We start from the raw sequence: 27,885 nt of genomic DNA on the forward strand, positions 1-27,885 counted from the left end.
CGCTATTGGGCGAAGACGCTGTCAATCTTACAACCCGCTTTCATCCGGGTACTTGGAGGCATTTAAACTGGAGAAAAGGCGGGGCGGTTTTACTTTGGCCTTTGAACTCTTAGGGGAGGAGGAGTGAGTGCGGGGCATCCGAGCGAGAATTCCAATTGCCACGTGAGAGATGCTCATTTAATACAAATGTTATTAAGTGAAATTTTTAGATCAGATCGCTCTAGAGAAAATGTACTGACTCCCACTAATACAATAAATGCCAGGCACTATGCACAAGTCTGGACCGTGGCATTCTCTTTCATTATTAAAACTGAAGCCCAGGTTCATTGAAACGAAATAAAATAAGATGTTTTGAGAGCGGGATCATACAGTCACGTAACTTCTATGATAGTCTATTGTTATAGTTCTGTTTTATTCTTAGTTATTGTTAATCTCTTACTGTGCCTAATGTGTACATTAAGCTTTTATTTATTTATTTTTATTTTATTTTTTTATAGATATGTGTGTATAGGAAAAAACAAAAACCATATATAGGAATCATACTGTTTGTGTTTGCAGCATCCACTGGGGCGTCTTGAACGCATCCCTCTCAGATAAGGAGGAGGAGACATGGCCGTGAATACCAGTACCAGCCTCCCACTTCTTGATTATGATTTCTAAATTCCTAGGTTACAATAAATTAGAAGAGAGAATGCAAAAGCAAATTTCAGGAGATTTTGTTGAAGTCTGACATTAATCAAACCATGCGAATTAAGCATTATGAATAACTAAGGATTAGATAAAGGTGCTTTCACCAAGTGCCAACCTCATCTGGTTCTGGTGAAGTTTAAGGGAGATAGTAAGTGTAAAATGCCATTCTTGATATCAAGGTTTTCTTTTAATATTCATTCTTCCATCACCTCACCCTCTTTGCATAATAACGATGCAATTCTGGATACTGATCCCAGCTCAGCTCAAGAGAGCAAGGCCTGATAATTATGAGTCAATCATTTTAAACTATCCCTCCTCTTAATTCAATAATTAATTTAGGAACCCAGTCTTAAATCTATCTATGTATAGCATTTTTTCATAACAAAATTTTTCCAGAAGTGTCCAAGTGAATCAGTTCCAATCAATTAGGCCTTAGTAAGCAAGACATAAGGCAGTGGTCAGCAAACCACGGCTCCAGAGCCAAATTTGGCTCTTTGGCCCCTTGAGTGTTTGTTCTAACACCACTTCTTCAAAATAGACTCACCCAGGTCGAAAACCGACTTCTGCGCATGGGCCAGGAAGTTTTAATCGCACTGTATGTGTACGCCCGCACATGGTATTTTGTGGAAGAGCCACACCCAAGAGGCCAAAGAGCCGCATGTGGCTTGCGAGCAGAGGTTTGCCGACCACTGACATAGGGTTTTTATTTCTCTGTTCTCTGCTAAGGCATCGGTATTCCAGCTTCTTCAAAACTTCTAAGAGGCCTGCCTGAGCTTCTGATAGCACATATTGCTCCCTGCAGTCCTAGAGTATTCCTGCTGTTGCTTAGTCCTGGATGCCCTGGCATACCTTGTAGATTCCCTTAATGTTGGCCCATCCCTATGAATACTGCTCTGTTAAAAATTTTCTAAATCCTTACTGACTGTGCCTGTTTCCCACCATGACCTTGATTGAAACAGTTCTCTGAGCGTTCAACCATTCTTATCATTAATATAAGCTTGTGAGTCACAATATTATCAATCATTATGTATTTTGGGAATGTTGAGTAGTCAAGGGCTGTGGTTACTAAATACTATCATTGTCATACACTCTGCCAAACGTTATTGATGTGTAAAAAAATATATGACAGAACAAAGTAAAATTTTCTTCATAAATGTAATTAAATAAAAGGAAACCACATTTATAAAGTAATGGTGTCCAGCAAGTATGGCTCAGCGGTTGGGTGTCATACCATGAACTAAAAGACCACTAGTTTGATTCCCAGTCAGGGTATATGTCCCAGTTGCTGATTCAATCCCCAGTAGGGGGCGTGCAGGAGGCAGCCAATCAATAATGTTTCTTTCTCATTGATGTATCTCTCTATCACTCTCCATTCCTCTCTGTCTAAAAATCAATAACATTTTTTTAAAAAATAAAGTAATGGTGATATTACCTAAGTGGTCATTTTGTGTTTTCTCAAATTGGAAAAAAAAAAATTTGAAAGTATTTTAAACACCTGCTTTAGAATATGTATGTGTGTAGAAATATAGATAGATAAGTCATTGAAATTCATAATTCTGAAAATCTCCTAATTAGTGTAGGAAATGGTAGAAGTGTTTGTAGATGGACCCAGCTTGTGAGGACTTTGGAATACTGCACTAAGGAATAGGGTCTGTGTTGAATTGGCATTCACATGCTATTGATAATTTTGGAGCACAAGAATGACATGATCATATCTGTTATAAAGCAATGTAAAAAATTGGTAGCCAGTTGAGATGGAGTTCCACTAGAAAAATATTGCAATAGTCCAGTGCACAAAGTGACATTTTTACTAAGGAAGTGGCAGATAAAATAAGGGGGATTGGAGAGAGTCATGCTAAGATTTGAAAATTCCTTCTGAAGAAGACTCTATAGACCTTAATGGAGAGGAGATGCAAAATAATTCTGCAAATTGTAAATTTAACTAATTGGAAAACGTCTCTTTCCTTTATGGAATGGAACAAGAGATTGATATTGATTTTGACTAATGCCAGTAATTGGAAAAGAGAATAAAAACTCATATCAAAGCATGGTTCAGTGGAAATTCTTATAAACTAGTTTGCTTTTGTTTGTTTTTTAATCCTCACACTCTTTAGGATCCCCTGGATTAGCATATTACATAACAGAACACATAATTAGTTAATACTATGTATGGTAACTCCAGAAGACATAATGATTGCATGAGAGTTGAGTTATTAGAAATATGATTGAATTATGTAAAAGGGATAATTTAAACAGGAATATCTCCCCTTCCTTAAATAATATTCAATTCAACTTCCAGAAACTGAGTATTTAATTTGATATCTCTTGGATTGCTAATATTCAGAAACCACTTAAATACTTGAATTAACCTCATTGGGAGAAGTTCTGCTGACTGAGTTTTATCATTTATATAATTTCCCACTGCATAGATACCTGTTTTGAAAAAAGTAATAAAATAAAAAGCTAATATGCAAAGTGTCCCCTTGTGAATTCAATTGGGAGACCGGGAGTTCGATTGCTCACTATGACATGTTCTGACCACCAGCGCACAGTGCAGAATCAAGGAAGGCCCTGGCTGTCAGCCAGAAGGCCCCAGTTGGTCCTGATTGCCGACCAGGCCTAGTAACCCTACCCTTGCATGAATTTCATGCACCTGGCCTCTAGTCTCTACATAAGAAACAATGATGACAGCTATACTGACATAAATTGAATAAATAATATACACTTTTGAGACTACATGTCAATACACAGATTATACACCCTCCTCTGTGTATATGTGTATATTTGCATAGAAGTAAATGGGATGATATTCCTAAGAAGATACTTGAACTAAATAATTGAACTACATTTGAGATTTCATTTTTCTTTTGCATTTTTTTTCTCTAATGTCCAGACCAGAAAGAAAAAAAAAAATCAGGATCTCTCTTTTCTTTCAAACTAGAAGTTTGATTTCATGGAGGAGAGCTCTGAGCTCTGTAATAATGTCTGGATGCCCTTATTTTTATCCCACAGTTATCAGTATATTGCTATATAAGAACCTGCCAGCAAAGGCTTTTTTTCTGGTTCAATAACGTTTTAAATGTCTGTTGTTCCCATTTTCAAGTCTCCAAAAACTTTTATGTGAATTCTTTCAGCACATTTTTTTCATTATGTCCCGGCTTTTTTTTTTTTTTTTTTTTTTTTCTGGATGGCTGAAGTTTCCAGACATATAACCAGAAATGTCCTAAGAGAATTAATGTATAAAAAACTAAAGCTAAGGACATGGAAAGCAAAGAAAAATATCATGTAAAATACATATATACCTCTAAATTCATTTTAAGTTTTCCTTTAAAAGGTAATACATGAACCTAATTCTCTTTATTAATATTCTCTCACTGAGTAGCAAATATGGTGGAAAGGTACCAAGAAATTTGTTTTTTAATAACTCCCAGATCCAATATGAGTTCTTAGATTGTGGTAGTCTATTAATAGCATTAATGTCAAGGACTGTTATTGCCAAAGATTTCTAGTATTTCAAAATAAACTGGCTGAAATAAGCCAAACAAGTGACTAAAACAAAATTCACAATATCACAAAGAGATTTTATTTGAATGTAAAAAAATATTTTTGGTAATCTTTTTTACCAGTTTACCAAATTTTAAGTATAAAGAAAGGCTTTAAGGGAATATTCCATCAAATTTAAAGGGCCCACTTCATTTAAGTGGAGAGGGGTGTTTGAAGCAAAAATGCCAGAATCTAATATTTCTTTTCCCTGTATTGTTCTGAGTGGATGAATGACTTATAATTTTCTAACAGTTTGCATAAATTTACTTAAATAGAAATAGATGAGTAGAAGCTCCTATTTCTTGTTATTTTATAATAGAATAGGGTATGTCTTCACCTTTCCCTTAGTTTATACACTGAGTGGCCAGATTATTATGATCTCGCATAATAATCTGACCACTCAGTGTATATCCTATACAATAAAAGATAATATGCAAATTGTCCCCTCAACCAGGAGGTTGACCAGCAGGCAGGCCGGCCAACCACCCATGTCCCCTCCCCCTGTCCAGGCTGGCTGGACCCTACCCATGCATGAATTCATATATATTGTGTTCAGAGATCAAAATAATCTGGCCACTCAGTGTATAATTTTAGTATGCATCTGCTTTATTGATGCTCTGCAGAGAGGAGGAGATATACCTTGTTTCCCCCCAAATAAGACATCCTCCGAAAATAAGACCTAGCGCTTGGAAAGATAAGACATCCCCTGAAAATAAGACCTAGCACAACTTTGGGAGAAAAAATTAATATAAGACACTGCTTATTTTTGGGGAAACGGTACATAGAGCAACATCTTTGTTACCAGGATGTTGTGTAGTACCTGGATCCATTTGAAGAATTTTCAGTATTCCATGGCCCATTTAGCATGTTAGAAAATGCCAAGAGTTCAGAACAAGACAAAATTACTCAGGCAGCTGTAGTGATAAAAATAAATGCAAGAATTAAAAAGAATTATGTAGCCGATTACATTTGACTATATAGTGGGGGAAATATTGAGACATTTTTCAGAGAAATATTTTCTTAAGTAATAATGTTATTGAAATATGACAAAATTAAGGATTGCAATCAGCAACATAGTTTTAAGCAAACAATTGCAAATTTCATAATAAATATTTTTGTTTGTGAAAATTATAATTTTTAGTGTGTAATATTATTAACTTTTCCTAGTTCAAATAAAGTTTATTTTCTGGGTATTCTTGGTTATAAAAAATATTCATTTTATTTTATTCATTTAGTGGGAAAAAACCCAATTTGATGTTTTTATCCTTTGCCCAACCATGAGACTATCACTTAATAACTACAATTCTGTGTAACAAGAAATTATTAAGGTGAACACCATGTTCTTTAGCTCTTCAATGGAATTATGTTAATTAGTTTGTTTGCACGTTTTAGTAAAAAGAAAAAAAATGGTTTAATTTTAACAGAAGACTGCGTATCTCTACAGTGTGGCTTAAAATCAATTTACCTTTTATTGCCTATACCAGCTGCAAAATTTTTCCTTATTCTTTCCTACTTTAGAGAGCCTAGGGGATACTAAATGTAGCTCTCATATCCTAGCAGTCCAAGTATTTTCAACTTTAAATCTATCTATGTGTTTTATATTTTGTAGTCTCATTACGCATATGGCTGAGGAACATAAACTATGCATATTAATCTGATGTCCAGGTGGTAGGAAATTGGAAGGACTTCCAGCATAGCATTAAAGGGAATAGGCAATTGAAACCTCCAGAAGAAAAAACTATTTTGAGAAAGATGTGTGTTTTGGAGACAGAGTCATAAGACATTTGACTATGTTAAATTATTTGTGTATGGTATGTCTTTTAAAAGGCAATTCAGAAATAAAAAACCTATTTCATGTACCAACTATGGTAGATGGCTTAGTTAGGTAGTATTTGCACACTGCCAGGTTTGCTTTTTAATTCTAAAATGTCTTCCCTCCCTCCCTCCTTACTTCCCTCCCTCCCTCTCTCCCTCCCCCCCTCCCTCCTTCTCTACCTCCCTCCCGCTTTGAAGAGTACAAAGCACTCAGAAAAAGGGAGCAAATATTATTTGAGTAGTGTAGGAGCTCAAAAGTAGTCAGAAATATTTACAGGCTTTATTTTATGATGTTTCCTTTTAAAAAAAAACACACCTTACCTTTAATTTGACTGGTCTTATTTTTATCCCAGGAAAAAATCTGTTGTTTCCTTTTTCAACTATTTTGTGCCTCATGTTTCTTAGGCTTGGGACCCTTTTCTTCACTTTCAATTCACATGAAACACTTCCTTCTATGCTACACATCAAATCCTATCTCTTTTATGAGTCTTTTCTGATAACACCAGCAGAAAATGATGTTTCACTTTCAGGTTACCTGTAACACCTGTGGTTGCATTGTTAATTTGTCACTTACTATTTACTGCCTTTTATGACAAATTAGGTTCTTTTTATGACCCGAATGTCTAATGACATGAACCTACTGAATTAATCACCATGCCAGGCATATTGCTACCAGGAGAATTCAATACACCAGGTTCACCCTGCAGGGTCCCTTCTCCACAAAAAGGGCAGGAACATACCACCCAATTACATTTTCCAATGGGCATGTTTATCTTAGCTCCACCCTAACCTTTCTTAATGGAAAGACTGTGTCTTAATGGTATTTTTAATGTCCACAATGCTTCCTGCAATACCTTACAGGAGGTAGGAATGCAAGGTGTTGGAGAGGAAAGAATATGTCCTTTTTTAGATGGTGAGACTTCTTTTCATTAGACTTTGAGCTCTTAAAGGGGTGGGTCTAAGTCTTTGTACCCTTGGTTCCTAGCATAATCATTGATACATGATTGGTGTTCACCAAATTGAAGCTCAACAAAATTTTGGGATCAATCAATACCATTGTTTGTTATAAAGTTGTTATGAGGACTCAAGGAAATCATGTTTGCAAGGCACTTAGCACAGTTACTAGCACATCATCTATATACAATTGATATTAGAGGGTTTTTTCCCTCCTATCATTGAAGTGCATGTGTGTGAGAGTGTGTGAGTGAAGTGGTAAACAGAGTAATGAAAAGAATACTCTAGCTTTGAGGACTGGAAAGATGAAAAAAAAAATGAGGTGGACAAGATGCATTTGGAAAGGAGCTATCTCTTCAACTGATACTTTTTGAATCCATATTATGTGCCATGTTATGTTCTAGGGATATAGGAATGGAATAAAGTAGAGTCTGTATAGCAAGATCCAGTCTAAGATGAAAGAAAACTCCAATAGTCCACAGTCAGAGGATTGCGATACTGGGTATGTCCATTCTTAACATGGCCTTAGAAATGTTTGACAGTCCTCCCATTGAAAACATGGATTTGTGACCAATTTGGCCAATAATACACAGGAATGGGACGCTGTGTGACTCCTGAGGCTGCTCCTAAGACGCAGGCAGCTTCCACCCAGCTCTCTTGGACAGCTTGCTGGCAGAACATTCCTCTATCAACACTTCCTCTAGGAATCAGCCACCAAGCTGTGAGGAGGCCAGTTCACCTGGGGAAGCCTTCAGTCATCCAAGCCAGACATCAAATATATGAGTGACAAAGCCTGCAGATTATTACAACCCCTAACTGTTTCCGTTTCTCCTCTTGCGACCCCAGGCAGAGGGCAATCATTTCTCCAGTGCCCTGTCTGATATTCCTCAGACTTCCTTAGCAAAAGAATGTGGTAGTTGTTTTACATCACTGTATCTGGGGTGTTTTGTTGCATTGCAGTAGTAACTGGAGCTTAAGGTGATAAAGATGAGGTCATTATTACTTAACTAGAGGCCTGATGCATGAAATTCATTCAAAAGTAGGCCTTCCTTCCCTAGGCTGCTGGCACCAGCTTCCCTCTGGCACCTGGGACTTTGGCTTCCCTCACAGCCATGGCTTCATCCAGAAGGTCATCTGGAAGGGTGTCCAGTCTAATTAGCATGTTATGCTTTTATTCTTATAGATGGTCTAATAGTTTAAAACTCCTCTTGTTGAAGTTATTTAATTAATTTTCTTTTAAAGAAAGTATAAAGTAACTTGTAAGAACTTGCAGGTCCAAGTAATGAGAAATAATTAATAAATAATATAAAAGTTACCTATTTTTTTCTGATAAAGGTGATATTTCCTTCCAACATGAAGAGTCTCCTTGAACCTTTATTATGATGCTAAAATATGGATTATAAAGAGTGATGGTTATCATAGAGCAGTATAACTATTCCTCATGGTTAAAAAATGAAAATTATCATCATCGGAAATAATATGCAATTATGTATTGCTTACACCTCAATTAATTGAATTGAATTTTGAGTTATGCTATTGAGTCCAAACTTTTTAAAAAAATATATATATTTTATTGATTTTTTACAGAGAGGAAGGGAGAGAGATAGAGAGCTAGAAACATCGATGAGAGAGAAACATCGACCAGCTGCCTCTTGCACACCCCCTACCGGGGATGTGCCCACAACCTACATACATGCACCTGATCGGAATCGAAGCTGGGACCTTTCAGTCCGCAGACCGATGCTCTACCACTGAGCCAAACCGGTTTCAGCAAGTCCAAACTTTTTAATATGGTATTTAAGGCCATCCCAAATCCCCACTACTATCCTCTATCGTCTGAACCCTACAACTCCAGACTGCCTCTCATTCCCTGACGACTGAGCATTTTCACCGCCAGGCCTGCATTCAATTCCCCTACCTTATCTTGTGAGGGTCACCCCACCATGCTGCCTACCCTGACTCCCAGAGGCATGCTATTCTTGAATCTCTTTGCTCTTCTGTAGACTGTGGTTTGTATTTATATTTACCACTTTTTTCATTCTGTGTTAGGCTAATTCTGTTTCCTTCACCAATGAAAAATTATTCAAGGGAAATGGTGTGTCTAACTCATCTTGGTAAATCCACATTACCCACTGTAAGTGCTAAATAAAGACTTTCTGTCAAAAACAATATTTGAGGCCAAGTATACGAGATTGTGTAAGTTATTTAATAATTTTGAGAAAGAATGTTAAGTAAACATTTTGTGTATAGTATATTTTTGTACTTCCTGTGTCTCTTGGATCTTACTTTCTTCCTGTTATTTTATAAAAATATTCTCATTTATTAAACAATAAAAAATATCTCTGTGTGATGGTATATTGCCTGGATAAAAAGGGGAAAATAAGAAATAATAGGGAGGGGGAAACAGTAGGTTATCTCCTGAAAATGAGTTTCTTTCTGAGGTTCTTTTCTTTTCTTACTCTGCAAGGCCTGGGCCATTCTATTTCCTCACACTCTTTTTTCCCTAGGGCTTTTGTTGTCAACTTGGGCAGCCCAATTATGTGAGCATCATATCTTGGCCCATAATTAAATGTGCTACTAATATATTTTATTAGGGTTTAAATTCACTTCACAATTTAGTAATGAACCAAGTTACTCCCAGAGTTATACAACAATTGGTAGCTAAGCAATGAGAAATGATGATCAGCATTCCTATTTTTATTCAGCAACTCCCCAACATTTGAGGATAGAGACTTAAACAAATCTGGATATTTTTTGTGAGAAGAGGAGGAATGAAGACAACTGAATATTTATATGTACATGTAAGGTTTGCTTTTAAAAGACTCAATTATTTTAATTTTTTAAATCTTTATTGTTGAAAGTGTAATATATCTCTCCCCTTTCTCCCATTTACTCCCTCAGTGAGCCCCCATCCTCCACCCCAGCACCACTCCATTGTCTGTGTCCATGAGTTCTGCATATGTGCATACGCCTTCCCTTCCAAGATTCTACACCCTGTTCCATGTTTCCATGTCTCTGCATTCACTCAGTTCATCAGTTTAGTTTATTAATTAGATTCCACATATGAGTGAGATCATCTGATACTTGTCTTTCTCTGACTGGCTTATTTGGCTTAACATAATACTCTCTAGGTTCTTCTATTCTGTCTTAAAAGGCTCAGTTATTTTTTATTCAACTTCTTACTGAGTTCCACTGACCACACTATAGCTTCCCCTGGATATCGAATTGTTATCTCAAACTTCACTTGTCCAAAAATAGAAACACAATTCTTCTCTCAAAGCAAGATATGGTAAAACAAAACAAAACAACTTCTTCTCAAAGTCTTTTTCAATTTCAGCAAATGGCAGCATAGTTTCTGTAATTGTGTACATTAAAAAACCATTGGGGCCCACCTTGTTTGTCTCTCATACTGCATATCCATCCACCAGTGATAAAATTTAATCAAAATTTAAAATAAAAATTATAGTGACATATATCATGGATGAGATAGTATTCTATACTAGAATTTGGTGCTTACACAACTCATCTGCCTCATTATAAAATGAATACTAATATAACTGAAGAAAAATAGTGTGATGAAAGAAGAAAAAAGTATGAAGAAGAGAATAACCATATAACAGATATGCAGACTCTAATTACTTACCGTAACGTCCCTGCAATCCCTCTCATCCAAGTCACAATCACCCCTCAGCTGGATTATTACAATAGCCACCAATCTGTTCTCCTTGTATATGCACCATTGTCCTCCTACCGTCCATTCCCTACCCAGAAGTCAGAGTGACAACTTCACACTACAAATCAGATCATGTCACTTCTCTGCTCAAACTCTTAAAGCAAAGTCCCTAGGAAGACTTACAAGATCCTATAGGATATGAAACTACTCTTCTGGAACCTCAATCTCTCTGACATTATCTCCTACTCCTTCTTTATTTATCTCTGCTATAGGAGCCTCCTTGATTTCCTGTAACATTTGCTTTGTGGACTTCCCCTGAGACATGGCACTAGTAATTTCTTTGTCTGAAATGGTCTTTAGGAACCTTTGTAGTGCACTGGCTTCCTTTGGATCTCTGCTCAAATTCATTTTGCTGGTGAGGACTTCCATGGCCATGTATAACACCTGCCACCTCTCAGCACTTTCTAACATCATTACCCTTATGCCACCTTTCTGTAGGACACACATTATCACTAGCGATATTGTGCGTTAATTTTTATTGGTTTATTAGCATAATTCTTGTCTCACTTCAGTACAATATAAGTTCTATTAAGTTGGGGACTTTGCTTTCCTTGGAAAGAACACATGCTTCATCTTAGCTAGCAGAATAAATGGTACTTTTTTATTTTATTTTACTTTATATTGATTTTTTTTTTTTTTTTTTTACAGAGAGGAAGGAAGAGGGATAGAGAGTTAGAAACATTGATGAGAGAGAAACATTGATCAGCTGTCTCCTGCACACCCCCTACTGACCTTGACCGGAATCAAACCTGGGACCCTTCAGTTCGCAGGCCGTTGCTCTATCTACCGAGCCAAATCAGGTAGGGCAGTTAAGCAGTTTTTGATCCACAAATGCTACTCTATTGCAGAAGATGAATGTCAGAACCTCAGTCATGCTTTATTTCAAATGGAACACATGCAAACCCTTTCTATTTTTTCTCTCCTTGTTTTCAAGCTATGCATTTGAATGTAAATTCATTTTAGTTTTATCACAGAGGTAAAAAACTATTGATGTATAGACTCTTTCTTCTCCTTAAAAAGAAAATAAAAAGAGCTCTGGCCAGGTAGCTCAGTTGGTTAGAGTGTTGTCTTGATACTCCAAGGTTGTGGGTTTGATCTTCAGTTAGGGCACATACAATAAATACAAGAATCAACCAATGAATACATAAATAAGTGAAACAACAAATCCATGTTTCTCTCCCTGTCTCTCTCTCTTCCCTTTTATCTGTAAAATTAATCAATAAAAAATTGATTTTAAAAAGATTGAAAGGAAGGGAGGGAGGGAGGAAGGAAAGAATGGAGGAATATAGGAAGGGAGAGAAGGCTGGAGGGAGGGAAAGACGGAAAGAAGCAGGGAGGGAGGGAAATGAGCATAGACTTTCAAATCATTCAGAATCAGACATGAGTTTGAATCTCTCCTGAGCTGTTTAAGACCATGTTTTCCTGTTAACCTGTGATCTCCTGGAAAGCCAGGCTTGCAACTTCATCTTCATGTAACAAGTGCACAGAGGAGACTGGAGAATGAATGAATGAATGAATGGACCATGAAGCTATGGATGTCTAATAGTGCATAAATTGGAGAGGAGACAAAGATTCAGAGAAAGGATGCATAAAATTCTCTGATCTCCTGTATTTTTAATGATGTTTTTATCCCAGGGGATTATTGTAATGAGTCAGAAAATGATTTAGGTGCTATATCCTATCTAATAAAGAGGTAATATCCAAATTGACTATCACTCCAACATACAAGATGGCTGTCCCCATGTGGTCAAAGATGGCCACCCCCATGTGGACACAAGATGGCCACCACAAGATGGCCAGCAGCAGAGGGCAATTGTGGGGGCGGGGGGGGGGGGGGGAGACACAGCTCTGCAGAGGAGAGCAGTTAGGGGTGACCAGGCCTGCAGGGGAGGAAAGTTGGGGGGAACCCAGGCCTGCAGGGATGGGCAGTTAGGGCTGACCAGACCAGCAGAGGAGGGCAGTTGGAACGACCAGGCTGGCAAGGGCTGGCAGTTAGGGGTGACTGGGCTGGCAGGGGAGGGCAGTTAAGGGTGACCAGGCCTGCAGGGGAGGACAGTTAGGGCCGACCAAGCTGGCAAGGGAGAGCAGTTAGGGATGACCAGGCCAGCAGGGAGGGCAGTTAGGGGCAATTGGGTTACTGGGGAGGGCAGTTAAGGGTGACTGGATCAGCAGGGGAGGGCATTTAGGGGCAACCAGGCTGGCAAGGGAGGGCAGTTAGGGGCAATTGGACCAGCAGGGGAGCAATTAGGCATCAATCAGGCTGGCAGGGGAGTGGTTAGGGGGTGATCAGGCTGGCAGGCAGAAGCAGTTAGGGGCAATCAGGCAGGCAGGAAGGTGAACTGTTGGGAGCCAGCATTCCTGGATTGTGAGAGGGATGATACGACTGCCCATTTAGGCTCTGATCCCTTGAGGGGTCCCAGATTGGAGAGAGTGCAGGCTGGGCTGAGGGACAACCCCCACGTGCACGAATTTTGTGCACCAGGCCTCTAGTTAGTAATAAAATACCTAACATCTACTAGCACCTCATGCTTGCTATGCATCAGACAATAAACTAAATATTTACATATGTTATAGAATACTCAAGACAGGCCTACAAGAGAGGGGCTGTTTGTTAACCCCACTTTACAGATGTGGAAATTGATAGTTAGGTTAACTAATTTGCCTATAATTTTTTAGCAAGTAAGTGAAGGAGTTAGAACTTGACCCTGACTGTGTCTGTTTCCAAATATGGACTCCTAATTATTTGATGAACTGCAATGACTATTAGTATTTCAAATTAAGATGTCCTATTCCATGACAGCTTTGGTGGGAATAATGGCTGGTGAAATCTTTTGGCAAAAGACTGTGGAGTCCAAGAAGTTACTGTGACATCAGCTTGATGGCATTTCCTTCTGCCTAGAGAAGCCCCACTAACTCTGACCCCTTCCCAAGCAGTTCTGTCACTGTGGGCTAGGCATGCTACCTCTCCTGGCCTGGTCCAATACTACATTGTAGAAAACTCTTCCACAGTATGATTTTATTTTTTAATTTTATTTATTTATTTATTAAAATATATTTTATTGATTTTTTTTTACAGAGAAGAAGGGAGAGGGATAGAAACATCGATGAGAGAGAATCATTGACCAGCTGCCTCCTGTGCACCCCCCACTGGGGATGTGCCCGCAGCAATGTACATACCCTTGACAAGAATCGAACCTGGGACCTTTCAGTACACAGACCGACGCTCTATCCACTGAGCCAAACCGGTTTCAGCATGATATTAAGAGGCATTTCTCAAAATGCTTCATGCAAATCAGCAGTTGTCAAAGATCCCATGTTTGTAAAATATGTGATCATTTCAATGTTGGAAATTTCAGCACATTTTTTTTTTCATCCTTCAACAAAGTAACCCTAAATTTGTCTTTACTAATGTTCTAAAAATGCATGGATAATTGAAACAAGGTCACCCTGCAAGAGAGTCCCAAGAGAGGTGACAGTAAAATCTCATTTAAGTGTAAATTGTTCTATCCATAAGGATGCAAAGTCAACAATGGGTACCAACTTCACAGGGAGGTTTCCACTCATTTACCCTTTGATGGGTGCAGTCCTTCCTTCTTATATCTGCTCTATCACACTATGACATCTGCTTTTTCTCTTCCAGGTATTCAGTGGCAGTATGTCCCATTTATTCATTCAATCACTCAACGACCTGAGGTTTGGTACTGTTCTGAGACTTGATATGCAAAGATGGGTAACCTAGTCCTTCCTCTCTAGGAATTCACAGTTTTAGTAGAGAGGTGCAGGTGTAAGAAAATACCTGTGACATACATCATAAATGAGATATAAAAGACATAAAATATTCTCAGAGCAAAACAGAGAGACACAGCAATATTTCTGCCAGAGAGAGATCAAGAGAACCACAGAGAAGATAACTACTAAGCTAGTCCTGGAAGAATAAATTTGATTTATTCAGAGAGAGAAGGAAAAAAGTGAAATGTCATTCTAGTCAGCATGAGCAAAACTTGGAGGTGTGAGGGTGTACAATGTTTGGGATATTATGATATTACGTCATCTCAAGTCTACTGCCGACAATTTATGCACACATCTGTTTTGTACTTTATAATGAAACCATCTGTTCATTGATACCCTGCCTCAAGTTTGATTGATTTTCTCCTTGGTTCAGGATTTTTTTCAAACAAGGGTTTGAAGTAAATTTAGCAGTTCTTCAACAGCATTTCTTTTCAATTGAATGGCATAGAAAAGACTAGAATAAAGCCAAATAGAAACATGTTTGGTTATGTGTGTCTGAATGTTCTTCTATGTGTCTGTAACATAAGGTATTTCATATTTTGAGTCACAATAAAACAAGTTTGACAGCCACTGAAGTAGTAATATTTTTCTATTGCTTTTCAATACACTCCCATTATATTGGTTATGATTAAACCTTGAGTCCAAATCAACCTTGGTTTTTAATGAAGTGACTAGTGACACAGACTGACCTCATTTATAAGCCTGGTACACAGGCAAGCATCTGTTTTACTGAATTCTAGTTACATTTTACTAGAAGAAATGATTCTAGCCTGGAAATTAAACCATTATTTATAATGTTATTTTAACATTATTTCCCTATTCTGAGGTCCAAACTACTAAATTAAAAAACAATATATAAAAATATAACCAATTAGTAGTAAGCTTCCCAAGAGATTGGATTCTTCTATAATTAGAGGCACGTTGCACAAAGATTTGTGCAATAGGCCTTCCTTCCCCTGGCTGCCAGCACCGGTTTTCCTCCGACACCCAGGACCCAGGCCTTTGCTCTTACTGCCGCCTTCCATCTTCACTCTGGCTAGAGCCTTCAGTCTTTGCTCCAGCAGGAGCACTGCTTCTATAGCTCCTTCTGCCCCCCACCTTTCCCCTCATAGCAGGCGTCCTGCTCCGCCCAGCTGCTCTGTGCCTGCATATGTCCTGCCCAGAGGCCCCTAGTGTCTGGGGGGTGGGGCTGCCACCATCTTTGTTGGGTTAATTTGCATACTCACTCCTGATTGGCTGGTGGGTGTCACAAAGTGATAGTCAATTTGCGTGTTTCTCTTTTATTCATGTAGGTATTCATTCATTCAACAGTTACTTATTGAGTGCTTACTGGATGTCCAATGATATTCTAGAATCTAGATGCTAGAGAAGACAGTGGTTTAAAAGAAATACAGGGTCATTGAAATAAAATATTTTATATTAAACTTGACCTTCTTCCAATTAGAATTGCCCATACATTTATAAAAGATTTAGAAACAAACCATACAAATATTTAATGAAAACCTAACTTCACTTAGACAAGGAAAATCACACAACAGTATATATATATATTACAAAGGATATTTAAAACTAGATGAGATAAGTGGCATATTTCATGAAATGCTTTTCATCTACCCTCTGTGTAAAAAATTAGAAGGCATATGCTCATATACAACACACATTTTGCAAAAATATAAGCTGCACAACAGGCAATGGATACCTATACTAGTGTTATGTTGTACTTATAAACTTTAAAGTTTTCCTTTGAGAGTAAAAATCAACTTTTTAAGTTGCATTTCCAAATGAGAGTAAACCTTGAACTTTCCCATGAAATTTCTGTTGTTTGATTCATTTTTTGTAGTGTTACATATGAATGGTGATGAGAAGTATTAACATTTACTTTTTACCCCTAATGTTATTTGCAATTACCATACTAGGACTTATAATTCTTTTTTGTCTGACATTTTAAAAAGTATTCCAATATATATCAATTCAAGGCCTATATTATGGTCCAAGATGATAGATAGGAAAGATAAACAGTTTTCATTACTGATAAAGTATTTCAATAAAAAGGAAATAAGCGTTTTCATTTATTACATTGCTTCATATATTTCTCTGGCACCATTGCACGTTTTTATACTGCTTTCCATATCATATTTCTCACTGGGTTCTAACACTTGCTCATTTAATAGCCCATTTGAGGCTATTTAGGAACATAAGAATGCCTTGGTCACCTTTGGAAATTTACTTTACTTTAACCCAGTGTCTATTTCCATGTTTTTAAAATTATTTCAGAGTGTCTTCTAATCTTGATCATCTATTCAAAATTTGCTGGACTTTCCAGAAAAGGTGAGGCTGTATATATTATTTTATGAAAGAGGGAGAAAAGAAAGAAGGAGAGGAAGAAGGGAGAGAGGGATAAATAACTTTATTGTTCATTTAAAATATATATATATATATATATATATATATATATATATATATATATATTTATTTTTTTATTTTTTTTTTTTTCTTTTTCTTTTTGAGAGAGAGAAAAAAGGCAAAGCTCATATCTGATACAATGTTGAAGGTGTGGAACACCTCAAAACACAGAGTAACCTAGAAACTTTCAATATTGAAGTCCTCTTTTAAACTTTAATATTTAGATGATAAAAAGAAAAACTAAACTAAATATTTCTTTAAATCTGGCTCGGCTCTTATTTTTTGTTCTGTCAAGGTCAGGAATGTATTTAGACATTTTCACCCCAATAGGTGAGGCATTTGCTTTCAGTACCTTCAAATCAGATCAGGGAAGATATTATAAGTTGGACCCCAGCTTCCCAAGATGAACATGTGAGAGAGACCAAAGAAAGACCATTCTTGGACAAAAAGATTGTCTGACAAACGTATTAGTGACTGATTTGAAGACATAAATAGAAATTTGATTTTGAAAAATAAAAAAAATTAAAATCAAATGGGAATTGTTACAAATTCTGAAGAAAATTAAATTAAAACATAATTTTGATGACTCTTTAGAAATCTTTTGTATTACTACTTCTCCTTTGCCAACAAAAGAGATTTGGCACAACTCTCAGATGCTAAGGGAGAAAATGCATTTCTCTTCATATTTTCCTTTCTGCTCTTGCTCAAAGGACAGGGATCTGATGTGATGCATAATTCAAAAGTAAAAATTCCTGGAAGGAAGGGGCATTGGAGGGAGTAATTTGAATGATGATGGTCTCCCAGTGCTTTTGCAAACCTCCTTATTTTCCCAAACTGGGTTTAGCATTGTTTCTGAATCAGTACAAACATTGATATACACTTTGACAAGAATATGGAACAATATGACAAGAATATTTACACCTGGAAAGGTATAGGATATAAGATTTTCAAAATCCGAGGTGTTGGATTTTTGAACTCTTATTTTATACCCTGAAGATACTAAAATAATATTTATTGGCTGATGATGTTTGATCATGAAAACTTATCTAGAATGTTTGACCTTTTAACTTAGATCGAATAAGTTTAGAAACTCAAAATACGTTGTTAGGGCTCTTGAAGTATCAGATATGTTTACTTTGGAAACATTTTCATTATTCAGAATCACTTCCTCAAGTTCATCTGTAACCTGTTCTGTATGATTTGTTGAAGTTTATGAATATCCAAGCAGTAATATAGGCCTTTACATAATGCTGTTTCTCTTTAAAATGAGGAGGCTCTGGGAAGCCAAGGAGGAATATGGAACTGACAGCTGCAACTCCACCTTGAACTAAAGTAAAAAGCTTGGCGGGGGGCGGGGGGGGGGGGTCAGTCAGTGCCACCAAACTTGTCAATTTGTTCTGTCCCCTTCTTAGCTATTTGTACTGCTACAAGCAAGTAACGGATGCAGTGTCTAGATATTTCAGAGCAAGTAGCCACTTCCACATGAAAGCAGTAATACATAAATACGCATTCTTTTAAAATATATCCTATTGATTTTTATTGAGAGGAAGGGAGAGTGATAGGGAGTTAGAAACATCAATCAGCTGCCCTCCTGCACACCTCCTACTGGGGATGTGCCCACAACCAAGGAACATGCTCTTGAGGGGAATCGAACCTGGGACCTTTCAGTCCGCAGGCCAACTCTCTATCCACTGAGCCAAACCGGCTAGGGTGCAACATGCGTTCTTTAGTGATATCTAAAATTATCCAGGTCACTTCGCTATTGTGGTTGTACATGTAGTTTCTATTTGGGGGTAGAAGTGCGGATGGGAGTACCTTACCCAGGAGAGAATCAGAATACTTTCTGCCAATGCCATCTCATACAGGGGATGGAAATGCACGTGAAACGGGCGTACATGAGAACAAAGCAACAACCAAGTGTCATACTTTTCATCTACGCTCCATGGTGAGTGGTGACCCGAGGCGAGTAGGACACTGAGCCAGAGGTCACCTGTGTACCAGCGGGGAAGCAGACGCTTGCACATCTGTCCAGTTCACAGGGAGGCTCTCCACCTCAGACAGACTGCACGTACTCACAAACCCCAGTTGGGGAACACTGTCTGTGACATTCCAAGTCATTCCGAGAGCTGAGGCGGAGGGAAAGAAGGTGGAACTGCATTTCCCTTTGTAAAGCGAAAACAGTCCTGAGTGCAGCCTCTTCTACCATCTGATCTTTAAAAGAGACGTCCAAGAAGTCCAGTTGTTCAGTTTGGAACCAAGAGAGGCCCAAGTTGCTGCAAAGCTCGTGCCTCCAAGTCTGAAAAAAATAAAATAAAAATTGCTGGCCAGGAAAGCACAACTTTTCCAACACCCCATTTTAATATTGTGCTAAAGCCATCGGCTCTGTTAAAAAAAAAACAACCTGGAGTTAAATATGATCCCCCTCCCCACCCCCAGGCTCTTTCCCTCTTAGGTTAGTGTTTGGGGGGTCAAAGAGGGGGGTGGTGGTGGTGGGCTGGAGCTTGGCCCCAACCCCCGGACCGCTGCCAAGGGCTTGTAACACAATCTCTCCCCGTTTGAAGGGTAAATCGGTGTCAATTGCGTTTGCCGTCCACCACCAGCAAAAAGTAAGCATCTGACTTCCGCTCGGCCCGTGCGGACCGATGAAATGTAGGCAATCTGTTTCTGGCAAGGGGGAGAGATCGTTTTTCCCAAACTGCACCGAGAGGAGCCCTCGGAGCAGTATGAAGAGGGGCAGCGCGGCGGGAGCTGCTGCCTGCGCCGCCCGGCTGCTGGGGTGCGGAGCGCCGCCGCCGCAGGACCCGCTCCGGGAGGGGCCCGCGCCCCAGCCGCTGCCGCGGGAGCCGAGCCGGGAGCCCGGGCGCCGCTGAGAGCCGCGGGCGGCCCGCCAGCAGCAGCAGCAGCAGCAGCTCCGGACGCAGGGTGAGCGGGGCGGGCGCAGCCCTCCCAGCTGCCCGGCGTGCGCGCTCCGGGGCGCGGGGTGGGGAGGCCCTGCTCGCCGCGGAGGAGGCTGCGGGGGGCGGCGGGGCAGGGGGAGGGCTGGAACCCTAACCCCGGGGACCTGGCCGGGCGGGGTGGGGAGCCGCGGACCGCTGGACGGGCTCTGGCGCTGCTGGGTGGGTGGTCACTGCAGGGGGCGTCTCTCTGATGCCACGGGACGCACAGCCATGTGCTCCCCATCCCTGTGGTGGACCGGCCCCTGGGACCGCGGCGCGAAAAGCCCGCTGGGGCGGCTCAGCCAACCAGGGACAGAAGTGAGGGCTTCTGATGAGCACAGAGATGATGAATGCAGCGAAGGTGCATGCACACCGACGCCTCCCCGCACCGGGGTCCCTGGGTTGCACGCGGGTATTGGGGAGGGGGAACGGATTGGGGCGGGGTGGGGGGGCGGGGGTGATCTGAATGTTTTGCTTGAGTCCGAAGGCCAGGCTGGGGAGAAGGGTGACCCGTGTGATGTGGGGTGAACCTCTGTTTTCGCTGATGCCTTTGACAGAGTTGAGCTTTTTAAAGGGAACAAACAAAGGCTAGCCTGTGAATCAAACCCCCCTGGGGAATAATAATTCGCGGAGCATTGTTCTCCTGGAGTCCGCAGAGCAGGGCTTTGGAAAATCTGGAATTGTTTGCAGGGAGCAGAGGAGACAACTTTGTTTGGAAGGCATTCCTTATTTTGGCAAAATCACATTGTATCATGCCCAGAGAGGTCAATTGCCAATAACCTAATCTAGCCATGCGGAGTTTCTACTGTGAGGAAAGAGAGGGGGCAAAGGCTGGGTTTCACCGTGGTTTTCCTCACTCTGGCACAGAGGGGGGTGGGGTGGGTTGCTCAGTAACTTTTCTCCAGGTAACCTTTTTGGGAGTCAAAACCTTTACCCTCCCCACCTTCCTCCTCTTCCTCCTCTCCCCCCCCTTCCCCTTCCTGCTCCTATGTATAGATTTGCAAAACTTTTCTGTCCCTCTGGCAAACCCCGCCCTCTCCCCCAGAACCCTCTCCAACAAAGCCAGATCCGTTGTGTATGGGAGTCTTATGCAGAGGAAATCAGATCTGCCTGTGCACAGGAACACCCATCTGGCCTCCCGGTGTTCAAATAAAGGCCCAGGCAGGTCGGATGTGCCAGCCGGACAGGGGAAGTCCACCTTTCCTCTCCACCTGTCCCCCGGGACTCCCAGAGGCAAGGCTGAGAACAAGCCCTTGTGCTCAGTGCTTCTTTCCCCCCACAGCCTCTGCGCTGTGTGGACACTGATTAACTGCAGCTGGGATCTAGTGTGCCCAGCCTGTCTCTGAAATCCATCAATGAGTTCCTTCTCGAGGAATGCTCCCCCGTAACGGTGGAGGGGGAGGTGGTGGCCGTGGTGGTCCTCTCCAGCATGGGCGTCCTGGTTCTGACTGCCTAAGAGGAGGTAAGGGGCAGAGGCTGAGGCATGCATGGGACCTGGTAGCCTTCAGCCATGGCTCTCTGAGTAGGCTCTGAATCAGAAAGGTAGTTTGGCTTTCAACCTGGATGCTACTAAACTTGGAGCTTCTTTCTTTACTTTGCGGCCAAACACCATACTTTGGTGAGGTGGACTGTGCTGTATTGGGAAATAGGTTCGCTTGGCAAAACTTATTTCACCTGGTGCAAAAGGTCATGTGGTTGCCACTGAGTTTCCTAGTGTCTTGCTGAGGAGTCTTAGTTAAAACCTAAACTTGCAGAGGTGAAATAGCAGTTCTTTCTTATATGAATCCTAAGTAGGGGAGGCAAGATTTTAGAATTCTGTTTCAAGGCTGTGCATCTGCCTTACAGACTTTCGGAGTCTATAATAGAAGGCCAAAGTTACCTGGGTTGAAACCAGATAAGGTGGCTCTAGCAATTCATGTGCCGAGGGAGTTTGTTAAAGTTGCAGGTGATGTTAATAAGGCTATTTTGGTATCTTTGTGGTTTTGATATGGAGGCATGAGTAAGATCCCACTGTTTCTTTGCATTTCTCCTGAGCAACTATCAAGGTTTTCTACTCCTTGTTTTCTGATTAGAGGAAATAACTGCGGTGAAGGTAAAACATATCTCTTGTTAAAGTAAGATGCATGTAATTTTTGTATTAAAAATTTTTAGGATCAATTCAATTGAACTTTTGTTAATGTTCTCCGAGAGAGAGAGAGAGAGAGAGAGAGAGAGAGAGAGAGAGAGAAGAAAACTGATAGCTCTCAATAACATTATAGTTAAGAAAAACAGAAATCTTTGCATTACAAACAGCTTATAAAAAATATCTCATGAAATAAGGTTTGCCTAATCAAGTTGGATGAAATTTTGCTGGAAGTCTTTAAATATTCTAATTGACTTATGAATTTCAGGTGGTTTTCTATTCAAATTATGTTCCAAGTTAATCTGTTAGGGGTCCAAAAACTTGTATTAAATTGTTTGGAAAAGTGGCCTAGTAGAATTTAAAAAGAAAATGAAAAAATATCACCAATGCCTAGAAATCAGTTCCCACCCAGTCTTAATATTTTGGTCATGATTTAAGAAGGAATTATTATTGCAGGCATATCATTAGTTGATTCAAGACAAATCATCATGGGGGTCCTGGTGAGAAAGATTCTCGAAGGAGAGTGAGCATTACTTGAGATTGGGCCTCAGAAGGACAGGATACTTGTAATGACTCTATGGCTACATAGCCTTGTTACATTGGGCAAAATATTTTAGGGCTCCAATCATTTTTTTAAGAACAGGAATTTGACAAAGAGTAGATATTTTAATGTCCATTTAAAATTTAAAGATGTTATAACATCATTAGGAAAACCACTGAGTGCTGTTTTGACTTTATGCTTGGTGCTTCTTTCATCTGTGGACAAGTTGTTCCCCTTAACCAGAAGTGGAGGTCCACTTATTTACAAGATCTGGAGTACGTTTATGATTAAATTCTGAGCTTGGATTTTCTGATTAGACCCTCAGGTTAAGCTTTTGCATCCATGGCATTGGTCGAGAGTATGTAGCATTGTAGAGAGATTATTGGTGGGCTAAAAGGAACTCAGAATGGTAAAAGAGCCACCCTTGGTTGTTAATTCTTTTGAGTCTAGCTTGAAAGATACCGTTTTCTCCTTCCAGATTCTGGGAGGGTGTTTGGCTTGGGGTATTGTTTGCTTGTTTAAAACTTTAAAAGATAGTGTTACTGACCTATAAACAATGTGTCTTCATTGTTTCACACCCCAAACACACACAATGGACTGGATAGAGGTGAGGTCAGCGCTGCAGGTGAGAACAAGGTGGCCTTTGGGGTGGAGGCCCTTCACTGTGAGGTCATTAGCGTTCTTGTTTGAAGTGGCCACAGTTAGGGAGTATGTGCAGGGCAGGGAAGGAGTGTGGTGACACCCTCTCACATTTATTTTGGGAGGTCTAGCATTCTCCTATCTGAATAGCTTATCTTTAACTGGTGTCCACAATGAAGTATAGTTTGTTAACAAAGTTTGTTTTAAAAAATACATATAAACTCATTTAGAGCCCAACATTTTCTTCATCTCTGAGTTTTCCAATATTTATGATTTTATTTCATCAATACATTGTTTGTTTTCATTTCTCTTCATTACCCTTTGTCTTCTCTTAGTGATTTATAGGCCTACAATACATTCCTACTTTGCTACAGAATTGCTTTTCTTTTTAAAGTAAGTCAATGGAAGTTTCATGTTGGCATACTAGAGTTAGCTAGTATTAATTGAATATAAAATATATGCCAACACTGGCGTAAATACTTAATCTTAAAGGTTATATTTGAGATGTTAGCCTCCATTGTACATACTGAAGAACTCAGGCACAAAAACAAGAAGTCTCATAATTAGAATAGAACAGCTATTAAGTGGGTTGTTAATAGAAATAGTATTTGACCCCAGGACTTCTGATTTTAATTCTGAAATTCCAACTATTATTCATTAATCAGGCTTTTTAGTGGAATCTCATAGCAGACAATAATGATAGAATGTTTACCTTATTCTTATTCTTTCCAATGTGTTTTCTATGCAATATTGAAATGCATTTTTTGTAACATGTCAACAAAGTCTAGAGATAGACCAGGAGCCATGTTGCTCATCATTAAAGCACAATTCTAGGTGGTGTGAAGGAATACTTTATCTTCAGAGTCAAAACTATGAGGTCTTCAGCTGGGATTCTGGAGCCACAGACTAAACAGAGTCTTTAAACATATGATATTTTACTTACGGAGTCATTCATTCTTTCTTCTTCCCCTGGGCTAGTTCACGTCTCATCATATTCATAATGGTTATTCCAGAATCACTTCTATGAAAAGAAAGAAAAAAAAATACACATTCTTTGAAGAATTCTGTATTAAGTTTCTGCATGTTTTTCGCTTTAAAATTTATTTTTCTGAATTCCAGACCCTGAGGGTTGGGTTATCCATTTTTAGGTAGACCCATAAACCTTGGAGAAGCCATAGTGTAGAGGACTCAAGGCAGCATTTGAGTCCTCCCTCCACTCTCCAAAGCTATTGCCTTTGTTTAGTTATTACCACAGTCACTTACTAAGCTTTTTACATATTTACTTCATATGAATTTTAATGGTACCATCTTTCAGTGTTTTGATATAATATACAAAAAAAATGTTTTTTGGTCTCCCAAACTTTAACTTTGTTCTTCAAGTCTAGAGAATCATTAATCATTTCACTCCCCATCTTTAAAAGCTACCCCGTGGTATCGCTTGTGGTTTTTGAAGACTTTTGAATGCATTCAAAGGGTCAGAACTGATCTATTTGTTTTGGTTTGTTCTTTATGATTTAATTCAACTCATCCACACTAATCCAACATTTGTTAAAAATTACATATTATAAAAAGGTTGCAACCTCTAGTGATCTTTTTATGTTGGTGATATGAATTTGTTTGACTTTTGTTCACCCCATTTTAATTATTATTTCAATGGGAAACTATTCACCATGGAATAATTCTTCCACACTCCTGCGAGCTGGGTTCATTCCCATGTTTCTTATTCATGTCTCGGCCATATCTAAATCCAAGACCTCCATGTAGTGGCTGACTTTCAGCTGAACCACAGATGGTGACTTAAATTATGAAAAAAACAAAACAAAAAAACTTCCATTTGGATATAAATCCTCATTTTTTTCAAAAGGGACTTAAACAGAGTTCCTACCCATGACAGTGACTTTAAGTACCAACCTACTTGGCATATATTTACTTGCTTATCTTCTATTGCATGTGGATGACCCACTAAGCCTTCTTTATCTCCTTTTAACCTTCTGGTAAAATAAAACTTTTTTTTTTTTTTTTAAGGTTTGCAAATAATTTCAATCCTATACAAAGCAGCATCACAAAAATTGCTTCATTGCTCCTACTGTTTTTCCTTCATGATCATCTATCAATATTAGAAGATAGTTTGAATTACATGCCTGGCAAAATACAAGGCAGACTCCATGAGAAATAATTGTGCCACTGTCAAGAAAAGAAAAACTTCACTGTTTAGAAGTATTGAGGGAAAGGATTGTGTCCCTCTGACTCATTGAAAGTGTTACATGCCATTAGGCTTACTGTAAACTATCCCTTGATGAATTCTTTGCTGGACAATGAGCTTAAGAATCTGAGGTGTCTTCTTGCTTTTACTGAGCAGAATAGGACTCTGATGTTTAAATGGAAGTTGCAGAGCACATAATAGGATGTAGCTAAAGTTACTGACCTACCGCATCTCACTTTCAGGAAAGTAGTGGGAGAGATTGTGTCTTGAGAAGAAAGGCATTTTAGAGGTAACCCTTTTAAGATTTCAATTAGTTATTTAAATATATGAATCATGAGCTTAAATGTAATATTACTTAAATGTCTGTTTTCCGAGGCCAGCTAGCCTATAGGAATCCTAACCAGCTATAGGGAGATGTGTTGTTTGCCTGGAACTAGCCCTATTTTTTTTTTTTTTTTTTTCAAAGAACTGGGGCAAAAATGTTTTGGGTATCTGATATTTAATGACAGGATTTGGAGAAAATGTTAGGATTTTGTATGAATACTGTGATGATTAACTACAAAAGAACAGGCGATGATAATGTTCTGTTTCCTATAATGATAATTTAGTGACATGTGTTTCACATTTGCACTGGTTTGCTATGGATAACTAGATATGGGGAGATTTATAAAAACATGTTTTCAAAGAAAAATTATGGTCCTTTTTGCAAAAATTACTCAAAGGCATAATTGCTTAGAAATGCATTTGTCTGTGCTTTTAAATTACATGTTTATGACACCTTTTAGGTGTTTATGCTCCAGCTGTCTTTTCTAATACTACAGAAAAATATTTGGAAGATCTTCATATTTGACATTTTTCTAAACACCAATATCTTATTATGTTTTCAAACGAAGTCTTTAAAAGACATAAATGACCCTATACTAAGAGAATTAGACTTTGAGATTAACTAGAAGGGGATACTATGTAAAGTTTCAATAAAAAAAACTGATAAGAGTATGTATACACTTGTATTAGTAACTTTAAAATACCATAATTATTGAAAAATATAGCTGAGAACCCCATTATATCATAAATCTTACCTCTTCCCAGTTGTATTTTCATTTTTGTTAAGTTATCATGCATTTAGTTACTTTATATGCTCTTTTGTGTGCATATTAGAGACCTACACAATTGTTGACTTTATGAGCTTTTTACCTTAGCTACTTCAATGTTACTTCTATAGTCTTAGCTCCTATAAATAATGCATACGGAAGTGCTATGTTCAAGGCCAAGTATATATTCAAACAACTTTTCTATAACCCACCTAGGGGACTATGATACCCATGAGGTGACCAAGTTAATGAAGTCAACTTTTATTTTGTAGATTTAAGATATTTAATCACTTCTACTCAAAAGATGGTTGCAAACAAAACCTAAGGTGCAAAACACATAAAGTGAAAGACTAAAAGTAAGACAAAAGAAAAGTTTGTGGCAGTATTTGTTAGAATGATTGGGTTATATTATGGTTATATTTTGTAAAATGTGTCATTCTGGAAAGAATATGAAGACCCAGGTTTAAGGCTGACAAATGCCATAATCTATCTGTATGATCTTGGTTAAGTCACTGATCCTATATGGTTTTTATTTTCATTAACTGTAAAATGAGAAAAGTATAGTAAGGGACTCTTTGAAAACATCTCTTACCCTGACTCCCACCCAGTTCTCTGAAACTGTAAGTCCTTGATCACTCAGGCATTTGTAAAGAACCAAGTACTGTGCTTAGTCCCATAGGTAATAGTTTGAAGGGTAGTGACCATATGTTTACAATAAATTGTGCAAACATTGTCACTGCTAGCACTCAATCCTAAAGTTCTGTAGAAATCTAAGCTTTAAAAAATGAAGCCAAACAATGGGGATTTACAATGTGGATGCTGACATTTTAATCAACAACTTGGATTGGGATTTCTTGTCTTAGAAAGGGACTCTAAATACGATGTTTGACACAAGCTTAGGACTAGCTATTTGATATTTCTATTTGACCTTTGATTGCTGCTCTTTTCTACCAACTGGCTCGTCCACAGTGATAGGACCAGAAAAGATAAAGTAAATAGTGTTTCCTGAGGGTTAATAATTAATAACCTGACCTTTCATCAAAATCTCTATGGATCTGGTTCCTTACTTTTTGTCATTGGCGGCAAGATGTTAACAAGAGAAGTCTGTATAAAAAAGCAATTGCTCTTTTGTTTCCCAAACAGGTATTACAAGTGGATAAATAATGTGCACTGCTCTGAGCCCAAAGGTACGCAGTGGACCTGGCCTCTCTGATATGCATCAGTATAGCCAGTGGCTGGCCAGCAGACATGAAGCTAATTTGCTACCGATGAAAGAAGATTTGGCCTTGTGGTTAACCAATCTGTTAGGTAAGGTTATAAGATATCATTCTGTGAGCAAAGATAACAGGGTTGTTTTCTTTCTGTCTCTCCTCCCCACCCCCTGCCCCCATATAGTATCCTTCACCTAAGCATGTGATAGCACCTT

General features: G+C 38.9%; 1 protein-coding gene across 6 annotated transcripts in view; it reads left to right on the forward strand.

The window, feature by feature from the left end:
- The window catches only part of GAS2 (growth arrest specific 2), a 135,673-nt gene that overhangs the window by 145 nt on the left and 107,643 nt on the right, over positions 1-27,885 (forward strand). Inside the window, exons 1-2 of one of the 6 annotated variants that reach the window (XM_084893997.1) lie at positions 19,470-19,533; positions 27,603-27,767. In XM_084893997.1, coding sequence (XP_084750123.1) covers positions 27,623-27,767 — 145 coding nt within the window. In that variant the 5' untranslated portion in view covers positions 19,470-19,533; positions 27,603-27,622. The other 5 variants (XM_084893992.1, XM_084893994.1, XM_084893996.1 and 2 more) reach the window with 5 other exon arrangements.

The sequence above is a fragment of the Pipistrellus hanaki genome (assembly GCF_964339955.1).
Source record: "Pipistrellus hanaki genome assembly, chromosome: 9".
NCBI classification, from domain to species: domain Eukaryota; kingdom Metazoa; phylum Chordata; class Mammalia; order Chiroptera; family Vespertilionidae; genus Pipistrellus; species Pipistrellus hanaki.